The sequence below is a fragment of the Danio rerio genome, chromosome 8, assembly GCF_052040795.2.
Source record: "Danio rerio strain M-AB ecotype USA chromosome 8, GRCz13ab, whole genome shotgun sequence".
NCBI classification, from domain to species: Eukaryota; Metazoa; Chordata; class Actinopteri; order Cypriniformes; family Danionidae; genus Danio; species Danio rerio.
Genome location: NC_141028.1, coordinates 23060530 through 23077347, shown reverse-complemented (window position 1 = coordinate 23077347; position 16818 = coordinate 23060530). Strand labels below are relative to the sequence as shown.

General features: G+C 34.7%; 1 protein-coding gene across 4 annotated transcripts in view; it reads left to right on the top strand.

The window, feature by feature from the left end:
* The window catches only part of gls2a (glutaminase 2a (liver, mitochondrial)), a 21619-nt gene extending 4801 nt beyond the window's left edge, over positions 1 to 16818 (top strand). For 2 of the 4 annotated variants that reach the window (XR_015497836.1, XR_015497835.1), the window contains exons 4-19: positions 1631 to 1760; positions 1865 to 1944; positions 4194 to 4357; positions 5012 to 5070; positions 6875 to 6907; positions 7254 to 7312; positions 7393 to 7459; positions 7552 to 7602; positions 8211 to 8387; positions 9735 to 9866; positions 10249 to 10341; positions 10425 to 10486; positions 10567 to 10643; positions 13297 to 13360; positions 13444 to 14932; positions 16169 to 16818. Coding sequence is in view for 2 of the 4 variants with exons in the window: in XM_087264566.1 (XP_087120692.1) it covers positions 1631 to 1760; positions 1865 to 1944; positions 4194 to 4357; positions 5012 to 5070; positions 6875 to 6907; positions 7254 to 7312; positions 7393 to 7459; positions 7552 to 7602; positions 8211 to 8387; positions 9735 to 9866; positions 10249 to 10341; positions 10425 to 10486; positions 10567 to 10643; positions 13297 to 13360; positions 13444 to 13633 (1438 nt within the window). In the remaining 2 variants the exon portion in view is untranslated. Of the gene's footprint in view, positions 1 to 1630; positions 1761 to 1864; positions 1945 to 4193; positions 4358 to 5011; positions 5071 to 6874; positions 6908 to 7253; positions 7313 to 7392; positions 7460 to 7551; positions 7603 to 8210; positions 8388 to 9734; positions 9867 to 10248; positions 10342 to 10424; positions 10487 to 10566; positions 10644 to 13296; positions 13361 to 13443; positions 15022 to 16168 lie in introns of those variants that run through there. The other 2 variants (XM_087264566.1, XM_087264565.1) reach the window with 1 other exon arrangement.

The following is a 16818-nucleotide window of genomic DNA, read 5'->3' as shown; positions in this document are numbered from 1 at the left end:
TGTGAAAATTGCAATTCATATAATTTCTAAGGATTCTTTGATGAAAGTTCAAAATAGCAGCATTTTAAAACTCTTTTTAAAATTTAGACATAGTCTTGTTTTACCTTTTCCTTCTGAACAATTGAATACATCCAGGATAATTAAAGGTAAATAATAAATAATAAATCTCCCCGCCCACCGTTCACACATGCGTGTCAGAGCCGAAGAGATCTCTTTATGGCTCTGATGGGTGAAGCCTCTCCTGTTGCATCTCACCTCAGATAAACAGCACAGTGGCAAACAACAACGAAGCAGATCTCCCTTGATTAGTAAGAACTTTCCCCATGGTTATTTGATGTATTTGTTATGGAGTTATTTCAACCCTTTCTGTAACGGTGAGTCACACACAGACTGTAAAAGATATGGAGGTAGTATCCGTGACGTCACCCATAGGTTTCTGAACACTGCAAAAAAAGCTACAAGTACTGCCTTTATTACAAACATGCACTGTTTTAAAAATGTGTAAAACTTGTGAAACTTATTTTTGAGGTGCAGATGATCACACAGAGCTGAACAGATCTTTTAATTCCAGTTGCTTTGCGCAAGTCTCGCCTTTTTTTCTTGATATGATGTCTATGGAGACAAGTTAATATGCGGCTGTCAATTAAATTGGGGGCTGGGAAAAACCGCATTCCTACGTCACGTTGCAGCGGGCCTCAAAATGGGAATTATTTTTATACTATTTTTCATTCATTCATTCATTTTCTTGTCAGCTTAGTCCCTTTATTAATCCGGGGTCGCCACAGCGAAATGAACCGCCAACTAATCCAGCACATTTTTACGCAGCGGATGCCCTTCCAGCAGCAACCCATCTCTGGGAAACATCCACACACACATTCACACACACACTCATACACTACGGACAATTTAGCCTACCCAGTTCACCTGTACCGCATGTCTTTGGACTGTGGGGGAAACCAGAGCACCCGGAAGAAACCCACGTGAACGCAGGGTGAAAACATGAAAACTCCACACAGAAACGCCAACTGAGCCAAGGATTGAACCAGCGACCCAGCAACCTTTTTGCTGTGAGGCGACAGCACTACCTACTGTGCCACTGCGTCACCGATCCTATTTTTAATAAATAAAAAAGAGAGGCTTCTGTCAGAGGTGTTTCTGTCACCCCATTATGACTGTGGACACACCAAACCTACACACAGTTCTGTCCAAACAACTTACAAAAGATGATTTTCATCATAGGTGCCCTTTAAATTAATCAATTGAAACTACATTCAATAGGAAAACAGTTATTTTATATTGTAAGAATATTTCAGTTGAACCATCAAAAAAAAGCATCAGTGTATTGGTCAGCACAAGAGGCTTCTTTTACAAAGATTTGTAAAAATCGTACTCATCCCAAACGGTTGACCTGTAGTTTATGTGCATCTACCTGCGTTCAGCTGTAAAGCTAACCAGTGATTAGAGATAATGCGTTTGTTATTCCACTAAGGCACAGCTTCTTTTGAAACCATTCAGTTGGCTTTAATAAACACTGATCATATATCATGTCCTGCTATGTTCGACTCTTAGCACGTTACAGATCACAGGTGGCTGTTATGTCACATGAGCATAAGTGTGTTTCTGTTTCTAGATGTGTTGGCAGTAATATAGTCCTCCTGACTCAAGCTTTCCAGAGAAAGTTCATCATTCCAGACTTTGAAGCGTTTACCTCGCTCATAAACCATCTGTATTGTGACGCACAGACTCAGCAAGGAGGGAAAGTAAGCCATCGATTTTCTTTATCGCTGTTTTGGAATGACCTTGGCCTTAACAAACACATTTATCAACATATGTTCTCTGTTTGTGAATGTGTGTGTTTGCACAGGTAGCAAACTACATCCCTCAGCTGGCGAAGTTCAGTCCAGATCTCTGGGGAGTTTCTCTGTGCACAGTGGATGGTCAGAGGTGAAATACAGTTTATTTACTCATATTTATGTAATGAGAGAAGAGTGCAGAATTAACTCTTTGCACCGTGTGTTCAAATAATGCCCCATTTGATTAAATTGAACATTTTATGAGCACTGTCTTTAAGAAGTTAGGAGTAAAGAGCCAGGCAAGAGAATTTAATTGAATTTAATTATTTAATTGAATTGAATAGGGTATTTCTATTTATTTTATTTTTTCACTAGTGAAATAATCATTATACTATAACAAAAATAAACTTTTATTTTATTTTACAAGCCATAGTAAAATTTCTGTGTTCTGTGTTGGATATCAGAATGGATTTTATTTTTTTTATTTTATATTATTTTATTTATTTTTCCACTGGTGATTAAAATAATCATTGTACAATTACTTTTTTTTTTGCATTAGTTTACATTTTATTTTGCAAGCCATAGTAAAATTGCTGTGTTGTATTGTATGGATATCAGAATGGATGGATATTTTATTTTATTGTTAGTTAAATCAACTGAATATTATTAACTTTCAAAAAGAGCCTTAAAAGTCATGTGATACTATTGAAAATTCAGCTTTCCATAGCAGCAATAAATTGCATTTTAATATGTTGAAATTGTACTAGTATTTCGCAACATTGCTACTTTTTTTAAATAATTGTTTTTTAGGGGTTTTTCACCTTTTATTGAGATAGGATAGTCTAGAACAGACAGGAAAGTATTGGTAGCAGAGAAAGGTGAAGGATCGGCATAGGACCTTGAGCCAGGAATCAAACTTGGGTCGCCATGAGCCCAATGGTGCTATATGTCGGCACACAAGCCTGGCTCCAACACATTACTACAATTTTTAACTACCTTTTTGATAAAAAGAAATACAGACTTGGTCAGCAAAACCGAAGCCTTTCAAAATCTTACTGACCAAAAATATCTGAACATTTTTACCTTTATTTATTTATAATTATGTTTTTACAACTTTCTACAATTTACCTTTCCTTTTTTCTTTTCTTTTTATTTTCTATTATTTCTTCAAGAGTGCATGTCATCGGTAGTAACATTTATTATTGTCTTATTATACTTACCATTTAACATAAGGTGGTCAACACCAGACAAGTGCAGCGCTGCATCACGTATAGCAACTGGAGCAACAGATGTCACACACCATGTCACATTTAATTCAAGACAGCAGTTCAAAACAGATATTCTAATCACCAAACAAGCAGTACAGTTCGAGGATGAACCAGTGTTGGAGAAGCTACTCTGAAAGCTCATCAGTTAAATAAGCTACTGAGAAATTACATAAAAATGTAGCTACACTGTAGCTATGCTACAAATGACTAGCTATGACAAATAGCTGCATTGAAACTATGCATATATATCAACTAAAAACTTAAATATCAACTTAAAACATATATATCAAATAAGTGAATTAATGTGAACGAGGAATCTTACAATTAAAATATTTTTGTACTTTGTTAAAACATGCTAAACAATTGTGATATCAAAGCTTAATGTTGTATTACACACTGTTATTTTATTGTTTGATTACAAATTGTGTGGCAGGCGGCTCCATTTTGGTAAGAAATTATATTGAAGGCCTCACACAACATTCTTGCTTCATGTTAGAATATATAATGGATTTTATTTCAATTATTGTATACTTCAAAAATATCATTATTATTTATAAACTAGCAGTAATAACTGAATAAACAACAATTAACAATGGCTGTTATACACCATTTAAGCATATGATCTTGTAAGATGACGATGTGCTGCTTCACACCGTTGTAGGTTCACAAAAATAGAATGTAACCATTGTCAATCTGTACCACAGTTGCTGGAAAACATAGTTAGCAACTGAAAAATAAAGTTGTGCTAGTAGAAGTTGTGCTACTTGAAGCTAGCAACTCCACAACACTGGAAAGAACGAAGTGTCTTCAGTGATTTTAGAATCCAGAGTCTGGAAAAAACAGAACAGAACAACCTTCAAGTATCTTTATTGTAATAGCTCTCTATATGAAACATATACACGTCACTATATCCACAGAAAGACCAAGGTTTTGCTATAAAGATATACAATATATAATCTACATTTTTAAATATGTGGTGTTAAAGTTTTAAATGGTGTTTTTAACCTTAATCTAGTTTTCCATTTTAATTACCCAACAAGCTTTTAGTTTTGGAAAAATGACTATATATTTTTCCCCTCTTTCCTTGGTTCTATCACTTTGAGCTTTATTTAGTGTCTTCCTATATACACAGGCATGCGGTAGGAGACACGAATGTGCCATTCTGCTTGCAGTCGTGTGTGAAGCCTCTGGAATATGCTCTAGCTGTGCACGAGACTGGCAGTGAACACGTGCACAGATATGTGGGGAAAGAACCCAGCGGCCTCAAATTCAACAAACTGTCTTTAGACGAAGAGGGTGAGAAACCATTACAATATGTCTTATTTCTATTTTGGTTACTGAGAAGTCTTTCAAGTAGAATGTTGGCACATCAAATTATGCAAATATAGTTTATTTATGCACATCTGTGTAATTTGAGAAGATCCCAGAATTAACATTTCGCACAATATTGGTAGTATAGAAAATGAGCTTTAATACTTTCAAACGTTGTAATCAGGAAGAGATTACGATTGAAATAAATTAAGTGGTTTTAATGAGCAAGGATGCATTAAATTGATGGTGAATGCATTTATAATTATACTATAATGTCTATTTTTCAAGTAAATGTTGTTGACTTAAACTATTCTTTAAAAGGCTAAGAAAAAACAGTTTCTACAAATATATTAAGCAGCACAACCATTTTCAGCTTTCATAATAATGAGAATGTGTTTTGTCCTGGATGATATTCGAGACTCTGAATTGGTCATATCAAAGTCATCTCATTTGTTCTATTGCTACATGGAGTCTGGGATTAAGAAGAAGCTGTAAAACTGTCAGAGCTCCTTTCTCTATAAAGCTTATCAATGCATTTCCTCACCTCTGAGGAACATTGCATCTGCAATCTTTACTGGATCTGTTTCGAAATCCCTTCCATTCAACATGATGCATGTGTAAACTTTTTTGTTTTCCCAGAGAAGCCCCATAATCCCATGGTGAATGCAGGAGCGATTGTAATCAGCTCTCTCTTAAAGGTAAATGAATATTGTTTTGGAGAAATTTCAGGTGATACTTCTTAACAGACATTATTTTTATTTAGGTTATATTTTTATTTACTTATATAATTTTTTACTGTCGCTTAAAAAAACCATCATGCTATTCATTTATTAATTTTTTTGTTGGCTTAGTCCCTTTATTAATCCGGCCTTGCCACAGCGGAATGAACCGCCAACTTATCCAGCATGTTTTTATGCAGCGGATGCCCTTCAAGCAAACCCATCTCTGGGAACCATCATACTATTACAAAAAACGTAATTCTATTTTGCAAGCCATAGTAAAAACTGCTGTGCTGTGCAGTTTGGATGTCAGAAGTGACTATGATGGTTTTTATTGGGACAAAATTATATTTCAGTCCTTTCCTTTTGCCTTGGCTTTAAATAGCTGAATAAGTGTGTGTTTGTGTGTGTGGAGTGAGAGGGTGGTTCTTTGTGGAATGATCACATATTAAAAGCTGTTAGTGGTCAAGAGGTGTGTCTGAACAGCCAATCAGGAGACGAGCTGAGAAATACGCCTTTCAGCTCATTTTTAAAAAAGGTCACGTTTTCTGCAGTCAAAATCACTTGCAGCTTTATAACTGCATTGAAAGGTTTTAGAGGTTTAAATGAACTGAAATATCTGATCAATGTATAATTAAGCGTCTCTTTACTTTTATTTCAAGTTTATACAGCTTTTACCTTTGCCCTTAAATAAGTTACACAACTTCACATAGCGCAGACACGCAAGAGTACTTTTTAAGATGAAGACATCTCAGCTCGCATTGCACTGACCTTTGCACAAGGGACTCCCTTCTGGACCTTGTGGAAGTTTAACATCACCTTAACATCCCACCTTAGGACATGTGAAACCTGATATTGTTCCCAATAAAAGTTTGGCACCACCAGTTCATGTTCTGTTACTTAACTTCATTCCTAGTGCTGCTGTGCAATGCAAAGTATGACCAATCATAATGGTAAGCGAAGGTGCAAAATTCTTTCTTTCTTTCTTGCTTATGAAAGGACTATTTATATGGTTTGATATGCTTTCAAATGCAGAACACATATTAAGTTTACTCATAACAGATTTTATAACTTTCTAATGGATGACACTCATGATCTGTTCATTAATGCATATGTACGCACTGCCACCAAGTGTCTAAATATGGCATTGCTGAGAAACGAACTCATTGGATTCACTGTAACAGAAACTAGTTTTACTAATGTAAATCGTTTTTTATCCTGTTTGACTGCAGTAGAATATATGAACGTTGAATGTGTTGTGTTTTACATCTGACAGTAGAGATGTCCAGTTTAATAGCATTAGCAGAGGTTAGCCCCCAGACATCACAATTGATGAATTACTAAAACAGAGTAGTTTTTTGAAGCAGCTATTTACAATTTAAAGGTAAATATGGGTAACACTGATGAGCAATAATTTTTTCAAGTAATAATCAAAGATATAATTATACTCATTAATCAACTTTATTAGCCTTTTAAGTGAATTAGCAATGAACTAGAAATGGAGACTCGTAGTGTAATTAGCCTAATATGTTAATAGTACTTTTGACTTAAATAAATTGACAATATTAATTATAACCCCAAAAATAGTATTAATTATAATTGCAAGATGTTGATAAGGTACTTAAGTCCTACTGACTTACTTGGGTAATTTAGCATTTTAAACAATAAACATTGTGCATTACATCATAAGTGCACTTTTTTGGAGTGTGATCACGTACACTTTTTTTATGGATTATTTGGTAATGTAATTTGTATCTCAATTACTTTTCTCTCTCCTTTACAGCCTGGTTACAACAAAGCAGAGAAGTTTGACTATGTGAGTACTGCAACATCTCCATGATATAAAATATCCAAAGTGTTTTCTGATATCTAGCTTGTTAAAAAGCAGGGTGTCTGCAGGGCCTTAAAAAGTCTGAAATTTCAAAAACCACATTTTAGGCCTTAATAAGTCTTAAATCAACCGAAACATAGTGTTGTAAAAGCTGTACCCAATTGGGCCAACACCCATCCAATCACTAACAATGTATTTCAGTAAAAGTTTAAGAAACATTTATTTATTAACTTCAATTGTTTTTTAAGGTTTTAGCTTGCCCATTATAAAATCTTTAGAGTTTAGCCTTATGTAACACTGAAATTTCAACGGAGTTCTTTCTTTGGGTCAGATGGTGGATTATCTGAAGAGAATGGCTGGGCGAGAATATGTTGGGTTCAGTAATGCCACGTGAGTTTCTAACTTATTTATTTGAAATCATAAACTCTTAGAGAATAACCTATAATCTGTGATTTCTTGCTTTTTTAAAGTTTCCAGTCAGAGAAAGAGACCGGTTACAGGAACTATGCAATTGGCTATTATCTCAAGGAGAAAAAAGTAAGCGTCAGTTTGGATATTGTTGCTTTCATGCATATAATGACAGGACTTATTTAATATATTCTGACATATTATTTTGTCTTCTCCTCTAGTGTTTTCCTAATGGAGCTGACATGACAGCAGCTCTTGACTTCTACTTTCAGGTAAATGCACATAGAATTATTATATCTATGGAAAAATTAAGAGGTAAAATTTCTTGTGTTTTCTGGATTTATTAGGTATGGGCTTGAGCAAAATGCCAATATTTAATTGTTTCTATCGATCTGATTCTTCCAAATTTCAAATATAAAATATTGTCATTCCAATTCTTTTTTTTTATAGAAAAAAAAAATGGTCCAAACAAAAAAAATATCTTCATTTGTTGTGATTAATTAGGGTTATTTTACCAAATATAACAATTTAAACATTAAAACTTTGGTATTGTGTTATCTAAAATCAACATGGACATGAATTTCTTTTCTCTGAAACCACATTTTTTTGTAAAAAATTCTATGAATAAACTTTTTAGAATAAAAAGAAATGTCATCTGTGTTTTACTCACATAACTATAAATCCAAAGAAACTTGAGAATGCCTTGTTTCATTGGCTGTAAATTGCACCAGACTGGTTTCATTAGCTGTAAGTTGCACCTGGTCAAAACTGCTTTGTTGAGGTTGGGAAAACGTTTTTTTGGCGTAGAACATTTTATGATTTCATTCTAAATTTCATTTATGCTATATTGGCATCTCTGAATAATTTTTTTTTCTTTCAGCTGTGCTCTATCGAGGTGACGTGTGAGTCAGGCAGTGTCATGGCGGCTACTCTGGCTAATGGAGGGATCTGTCCAATCACAGGCGAGCGAGTGCTCAGTGCAGAGGCTGTCCGAAACACTCTCAGTCTCATGCACTCCTGCGGCATGTACGACTTCTCCGGCCAGTTTGCCTTTCACGTGAGTCTCACACACAACAACAGAATTCCTCAGTGCGATACAGTACACACACACAGTAGATGCTACATCTAGATCAGAGGTGTCAAACTCAAATTAGGCTGATTGGTAAAAATGTCCCCTTGTGTGGGCAAAATTCATTTAATCTCAGTTTGCTTACATTTACATTTTAAATGTACTAAAACAAAATATTTTACATGAAAACTTGTGTTTTTCCCAAAGAAGATGCTAGTCTCATTTTTTTTAATGAAGATAATAGCAGTGATAATAGGATTATTTTATGATTCATTTTAATATCAATATTTTGACAAATTGAGTGTTTTTTATTCTCATACCTTGGAAGGTTTTGGCATGCCATAAATTGACCATAAACTGTAAAAAAAATATGCACATGTAGTATCACATGACGTCATCCATAGGTTTTTGATAAGCGCAAATGAAGTTAAAAGTCGCCATTTTGTTTGCATTGACTGGGGTAAACCAAGGGAATAGAGGCAGAGTGTGAGCGGAACTACGGATGCATGCTAGCATTTTGCTTAGATGGGCTTTTGTTTTAAATGCTTAATACTTCATTACCTGCAACTTGTTTGTGTTCTATCCACATGGTTTTGGTTTTGTACTATATCTAGTATTTATCTAATACTATAAAGTATTTAGACAATGTTATAATAATCAACTGGAATGGCAGTGACCATCAAGACCTAGCTGTCACTCAAGTGGCCACGCCCTTAATTTTGCAGACTTAATAAAACCTAATATAAAGGAAACTGATGAGTTAAAAAATTCACCCCCTCACAGTTGTCATGAAGAGTAATATTAGCTAAATATACAAAAAAAAATTACCAGGCTGTAAACACCTCTCTTTCTGCTATAAAGTTGGCCATTTTAACATTGGGGTCAATAGAAATGTGCACTATAATGAAGCCAGGAGTAGTGAATTTTGAAGAATTGCAGTTTCAGTTACTTCCATATTTGCTTCACAAGGTAGAGCAGGAGTTTGCTGCTTGACTATGACACTAAAACAGCAGAAAGCCCTTGTTTTAATGAGTGTTTTAATGACAGTCATGGTGATTAGGTCACTGAATGGGTCATTGAATCACTGACTCATTAAAAGCTGAAGAAATCCAATGCTCGTTTAATCCATCTAATAGTTTTGCTGAATGCAGAGCACCATGTCACTTGCTCTAGATTACCCGAGGAATGTTTTTCCCCATCATACAAATTTTTTGCTTGAGTTCACTTATTTACTTTCACGATAGATGGTATAGAGGTGAATTCCATGTCTTTGTATTTGTATCTGTGATCTATATATGAAGCTTTTTCATTAAAATCTCTCGGTCTCCCACCCAGGTGGGCTTGCCTGCTAAATCTGGGGTTTCTGGTGCCGTCCTGCTTGTGGTTCCTAATATTATGGGTGTGATGTGTTGGTCTCCGGCTCTTGACCGTGTGGGAAACAGCATTCGAGGAATCCACTTTTGCCAGGTATGTTCTTTAAGATCTCAGCTTCTGTGTTAGTTACACTTAACAATAAGGATTATTAGTTAATGCATTTAATCATGAACAACACATGTACAGCATTTATTAATCATAATTGAACATTTACTAATGCATTATTAACATCCAAGTCCATGCTCGTTAACATTAGTTAATGCACCATTAATAAACACGAACTAACAATGAACAACTGTATTTTCATTAACTAACGTTAACTAGCATGAACAAATACAGTAGTAAATGTATTGTTCATTGTTTGTTCATGTTGGTAAATGCATTAATTAACATTAACTAATGAACCTTATTGTAAAGTGTGACCTCTGTTTTATTTAGTCTCTTAGACCATTAACTAAATTGGTTTATCTCCTAGGAGCTGGTCTCTCTCTTTAACTTCCACAACTATGACAATCTAAGACACTTTGCAAAGAAATTGGACCCTCGCAGGCAGACAGGCCATGAGAGGGTGAGACAGCAGAGCAGATTTTTTCAGTCTCACAGTTTGAAGTTGCAGAGTTTTGAGCTCTGATTATGTTTACAATATTGCAGAACAAGTCTGTGGTGGATCTGATGTTTGCTGCGTACAGTGGGGATGTTTCAGCTCTCAGGAGGCAAGCATCTCTTTCTGGCAAATAAAAAACATTTAGATATTTTGATTGGAGTGGTCTTGTGACACTCGTTTGTTTCACAGAATCGCTCTCTCTGCGGTGAATATGGAATTGACTGACTATGACAGTCGTACTGCTCTACATGTGGCATCAGCAGAAGGTAATAAAGATTTTTTTTTAGAAATTTTAATATTTATTTACACAAAACCATTCAAGAGTTTAAAGTCACAAAATCAGTTCATTCTGGGATCCATTAAACGGACCACAAATATCAGTAAAACATTTAAGGAAGTCACGGTTGGCAGGAATTTACCCTGGATTCATTAGATACGTCTTGTGATCCTTTTCTCAAGCTGATTTGACACATATGCTTTGGTGTTGAGGCCCTGGAGGGGACATTATTGCCCTGTTCCTCAATAGGTATATTTATACATCTTTATTAGCCTGCAGATGAATCTTATTATGCCGAAAATCCTCTACACCCCCATACCCACCTGGTTTAAAGATGTGATGTCTTTTCTAAAACTAGAAAAGATTAAATACACACTAAGGGGTTTAGTGTGTATTTATATGTACTGGGAAACTATTTTATCATATTTTAAAAATCTGAAGGAATTACCCTGCTGTTAAATATTCTGTATATCTCTTTGTATCCACTTCGTGGGGTTTTAATGTAGTTTGTGCTGCCAATTTTTAATTATTTATTTATTCCTGTTATTTGTAATTTTTTGTTTTAATTCTTTCCTCCATCATCACGGTTATGTCTAGACATGCATGACTTCACACTGTTTAAGGATTGTATTTGAACTTAATTATTGTGCTAAGCTGCCTCGGGATGTTCAGTGTTTAGGGTGGGACTTGGAAACTAGAAAAGAAAAAAACTGTAATGTTTATCGTCGTATTGTGTGAAAACGTTATTTTCCTTCAATAAATAATAACAGTAAAAATATTTGTAATATTACAAAATATTTACATTTTAATAAATGCTGTTCTTAAAGTTAGTATTTTTGACATTTATTAAAATGAGAATTTTTGTTGAGCACTAATTTAATATTTTAATTGATTGCTGAAGGATCATGATAGAATTAAAACTGGATAATATGCATAACATAAATAAATATATTTATAAAAAAGCCACACACACAAAAAAAAAATCACAACATTACTGCTGTTACATGTTTGATGAATGAATTATTTAAAATAAGATCAATTATTACACGCTAATAATTTTTTTTATTATTTCTATATTTGACCTGCAATAAAAACAAACCTGTTTCAGCTTAGTTTGCCTTTTAAGCAAGTTTTACTTAATTTGTGATCGGCTAACAATGCTCAAAATCAAATCTGGCATTAGTGCAAACAATCAGATTGCATTTTTTTATTGACTAGTATGTATTATTAAATGCAGAGTAGTTCACTTTATCGTCTCCATATTGTGAACTAATGAAGAGTGAATGCTCTCTATTCAGTAATGTCTCTATTGCTTATTTAATTTTGTCTGAAAAATTGTGTGTTTTTGTTATGGTTTTCTCTTGGCTTTGTACTGTTGGTTAAAGGTGCTCTTTGCTTTTTGTTCAAATAGTCTGATTTCACACTCTGCTGCATTTTCAATCAATTTATGCCCTCACAAAATGCTCTGAGAAAAAAAAAGAAAGAAAACAAAGCCCATGCCGTTGGAGCATTTCAGATTCACTAAAATCAATCCACAATTCCAAATATAGACCAACTACAATACGTAGTCTGAGTTTTACAGTAACAGTTTGTATGAAAACATTTTATGCCCTGATTCAAACTAGAATGTCAGTGTGAAATCACCATTATCCTTTACTAACAGGGATTGTTCACTCAAAAGTAAAATTCTCTTAATAATAACTTCTCATCTTGTACCAAATCCCTTAAACCTTTGTTTATCTTTGAAACACAAATTAAGATATTTTGGATGAAATCCTAGAGCTCTCTCATCCTCCAAGGATAGCAATGGTCCCAACTCTTTTAAAGACCAGAAAGGTACCAAATACAGTCAAAACAGTGGTTCACATGTGTCTTCAGGGGTTCAATCAGAATATTATCAAGCTACAAGAATACTTTTGTGCATGAAACAAGCATGAAGCAGTGGGTATCGCTGTTACCTCACAGCAAGAAGGTCGCTGGTTCAAGCCTCGGCGGGGTCAGTTGGCATTTCTGTGTGTGAATTTACTTGTTCTCCTTGTGTTTGTGTGGCTTTCCTTTTGGTGCTCCGGTTTCCCCCACAAGTCCAAAGACATGCGGTACAGGTGAATTGAATAAGCTAAATTGTCAGTAGTGTATGTGTCTAAATGAGAGTCTATGGGTGTTTCCCAGTAATGGGTTGCAGCTGGAAGGGCATTTGCTGCGTAAAACATGTGCTGGATAGTTGCCGGTTCATTCCGCTGTGGAGACCTCTGATTAATAAAGGGACTAGGTCGAAAAGAAAATGAATGAATGAACCACTGATAGTATATAGTCTGTTTTGAGGATGTCTCCAAATCATCTTATATGGAGGATTATCTCAGATTTAATCTAAAATATCTTCATTTGTGTTCTGAAAACAAACAAAGGTCTGAAGGGGTTTGGAACAACACAAGCGCGAGTAATTAATAATATAATCCTCATTTTTTGGGTGGACTATTCCTTTAATTCATTATTAATCACTTCATCTCTATGAAGTGGACCTTAAGTCTGGAAATTAAGTTGAAAATGATTACTAACAGCATGGATAACGAGTCCTAAGGATCAAATCGTGACATCTGAATTGGTTGTAAATGTATTAATAGGTCTCTAAACTCTGGTTTCAGGGCACTTAGAAGCAGTCAAGTTTTTAACAGACACCTGCAAGGTCAACCCCTATGTAAAGGACAGGTACTGCAAACCCATGCCCATTGTTCTTTTTCTGCTTTGTTTTTGTTTCATGTGTGTGTAATACTCGTCCATCTGTTCTACAGATGGGGAAACACACCTCTTGATGATGCGATGCAGTTTGGGCACAATACGGTGGCCAAGGTGCTCCAAGAGTATCAGAGCATTTACACACACACCCTACTACCTGAGGTGCTCAGTGCAGACACATGCCCCGATTCCTCCATTGATGCAGATGAACTGAAGAGCATGGAGACTCTAGAGAGTTTAATATGAAGGAGAAAATCCCAAACCGCGGCCTCTCGCTACTTCAGGGATGCATGTGGGTGTTAGATTTAGGACAAAGCCCAGTGTAAAGACACACTAAGCAGGTGCACGCAGGTGAGATAGTGCTTCAAACCAAAGCTCTGCTGTATGTAGATGTCAACTAGCTCCTGCTAAGGGTTTGCAATGGTCATTACTGTAGTTTTACAAACCTCCGTTATGTCTACGGTGGGATTATGAAACTGCCAGGTACTTCCAGATCATTTCTGGTACTGGTCCTCAAGGACAGTTTGTGGTTTGTACTTGGACCAATTTAGATGCTGAAGCTTCCTTTCCCTCAAAGTTATTTTACTGTAGATGAAAATTTATGTAAAAGGTCACCCTTGATTCAAAGTTTTCGCAGTAATCTTAGACACTAGAAGGACTTATTCACTAACTATTTTATGATTTGATTACAAGTGGATAATGTTAAGTAAAGGTGGACACTGGGTGTGATGTTTTGCATTCAGACACATTAGACTGGATTTTTAATCTATTTTTTGTAAATGATTAACATTTTGCGAGCTTTCGCAGTATTAGATTAAGGCTGCTTTCACACTAGCACTTTTGGTTCACACCCTGGTTTTTTTGAGTTCAGTATGTTTAGCTAGTGTGAATGTGTCTTCTGAACTAAGTTGCACACCCAAAAACTGTCTGGTAGGTCTGGTAGCTCAAACCTGCTTGGGAGCAGCAGCTTATTTCATATAAACAAGATTAGATCGGGTCTTTTCACGCAAAGGTGATACTCAAAAAGTATGTACCTAATGCTGATATTTTCTTACAGTATAGTAGTTATATACACTTGGGAAAATAGTCAAATAGTTTTTAAAAAGTTATATAAATATAACATGCAATCTGCAATCCGAAATAAAAGTAGGCCCATTAGACTGGGGTGGTTCTCCCCAGGGGTATAAAAAGAATGTTTATTATTATGGACTTTTTAGACACAAAAAAATACTATTTTACCAGCTTTAGTACACATTGTGTATGACAATAGACATGCACAATATTTGTTTTCTTTAAAGGAATAATTATTTATGCAGTCATGCACGTGTTTTGACAGCTAATATGACGCTGATTTGGTGCATTGAAGAAGTTGCAGACACCTTTAAATCTTTTTTGATACAAAAGTAATTTAAACAGCCAGTTTTTCCTTACAACGATTAAGAAAAACTTAAACAGGCCTAGGCTACTATAATAAAGAAAATCAGCTCTAAATGTAAAATAAAATAACTTGCTAAATACTCTTGACACATAAGTGTAAAGCCTGCAGCTCACAACAAAGGTGTAAAGTTATTACGTATCATATTCAACAAACCGTTTACTATGAATTTGATGTCATTTGGCTCACATGGATAATTGAATATTAATCAGATGATGTCATTACGCTGCTGTGTCGTCAGCCAACACATGCAGTGATCTCAGATCAGTTCATCCAGACATTTTAACCTGATTTGCGAACTTGTTTAAAGACAAAAATTAGCCAGAGATTAAAGGATCCAGGATCTGTTAAATCATCTTAGATCATTTAAGTAAGGTACCAAGAACGAACCGCAGAACTGCAAGATGTAAATAAGAAATATATATATTTTCAAAATGTTTATACATTTAAAGTTGCACTGAATTTCGGAAAACGATGCTGATATTAAAAAGAACCAAAACAAAAAACATATCCCAAAGCCTCTCTCTATTATATTTCGGAAATCATAAATAGACACCCCCCTTTCTGCTGATTGGCTGCAAGTGTGTCAAATGCATTTTCCAAATATTTGAGAACTGCACCTTTAAGAATAAAGTAATGTTAGCTAGAATTGAAAAGTTTAAATAATTTAATAACAATTTTAAAAATGATTGTAAATAGCTTCTGAAAAAGTTCTGTTAATCCCTTAAGATGTTTTATTTAATCTATTTATTTAAGCACTTCCTTTATTAAGCATTACAGCTTAGCCTTAACTACATTAAACACTTATTACTACTGCACGATTGTATATATATATATATATATATATATATATATATATATATATATATATATATATATATATATATATATATATATAAAATTGTGCAGTGCAGTCAGGGCTTCCTATATATATATTATATGTAACTTGCAGCACTTGATATCACATTTCACACACACCTCATTTTAAAATAGGGCTGGGCGATAAGGCAAAATTTCAATCTCGATAATTATTTTCCATATTGAACGATGATAAATAATTAGATTTATAATGGTTCCCCATTTCAAAAGAGTAATCCAACAATGACTGAAGCTACAAAAATTAGAGAATCCATTAAATAGCATTACATATTTTCAGCTGATAAATTTTCGGTGGCCAAATATTCTTTAATATGAACTAATATGAACACTTTTAGATTCCCATTACTGTACATTTCTAATATGTGATTGGCTCTTAGATCAATATGGAGTAAAAAAAGTCCAGAGCTTATCATTGTTATTGACATAAATTATATCACGATTCAATATTATAACGTTTATCGGCCCAGCCCTTCTGTAGAAAATAGGTTTGTTACTGAAAAATGTTAAAATCTATTGAAACTGTAGAGTTGTAAAAGTGTTGTGTTGAAATCCGTCTGGTCATATATTCAGCCATTCAAACTACAACTCTTCTCGATTATCTTGCATCCGGCCTTGTTTACGAAGTACAATTTGGTGTAAATTTAGCAGGCCATCTATTAGGACAAGCATGTGTGCACTTTCAGCTGCGGTTTGAGTAGTTTATTTATGAATCATTCTGGAAATGCCATTACATTGCTTTGCCTGAGGAGGTTCACACGCCAGGGCTTTCCATAATGTCATATGGCCATCAAAGCCGTTCAAGCTACTAATAACCATCAGATAAATATTTAGAGCAGGTATATGTATATTTGTACTATTTGTAAGACATTTTGAATTTCTGAGGCTTTTGAATATGTTTTCTAAGTTATTATTTAAATTAAAATGTTATATTGATGTAGGGCACAAAGCTTTATCTGAATGCTGAATGTAAAAGCATTGTTTTGAGAGAAATTAATGTATTTAAAATTGGTATATGTATGCACCGTATTGCTGGATACACATATAAAGGATTTGGAGGGAAAAAAATTCATATTAAAAATGAAAAGAGTGCCTTTGTTATGGATGAAGATGGAAAAGT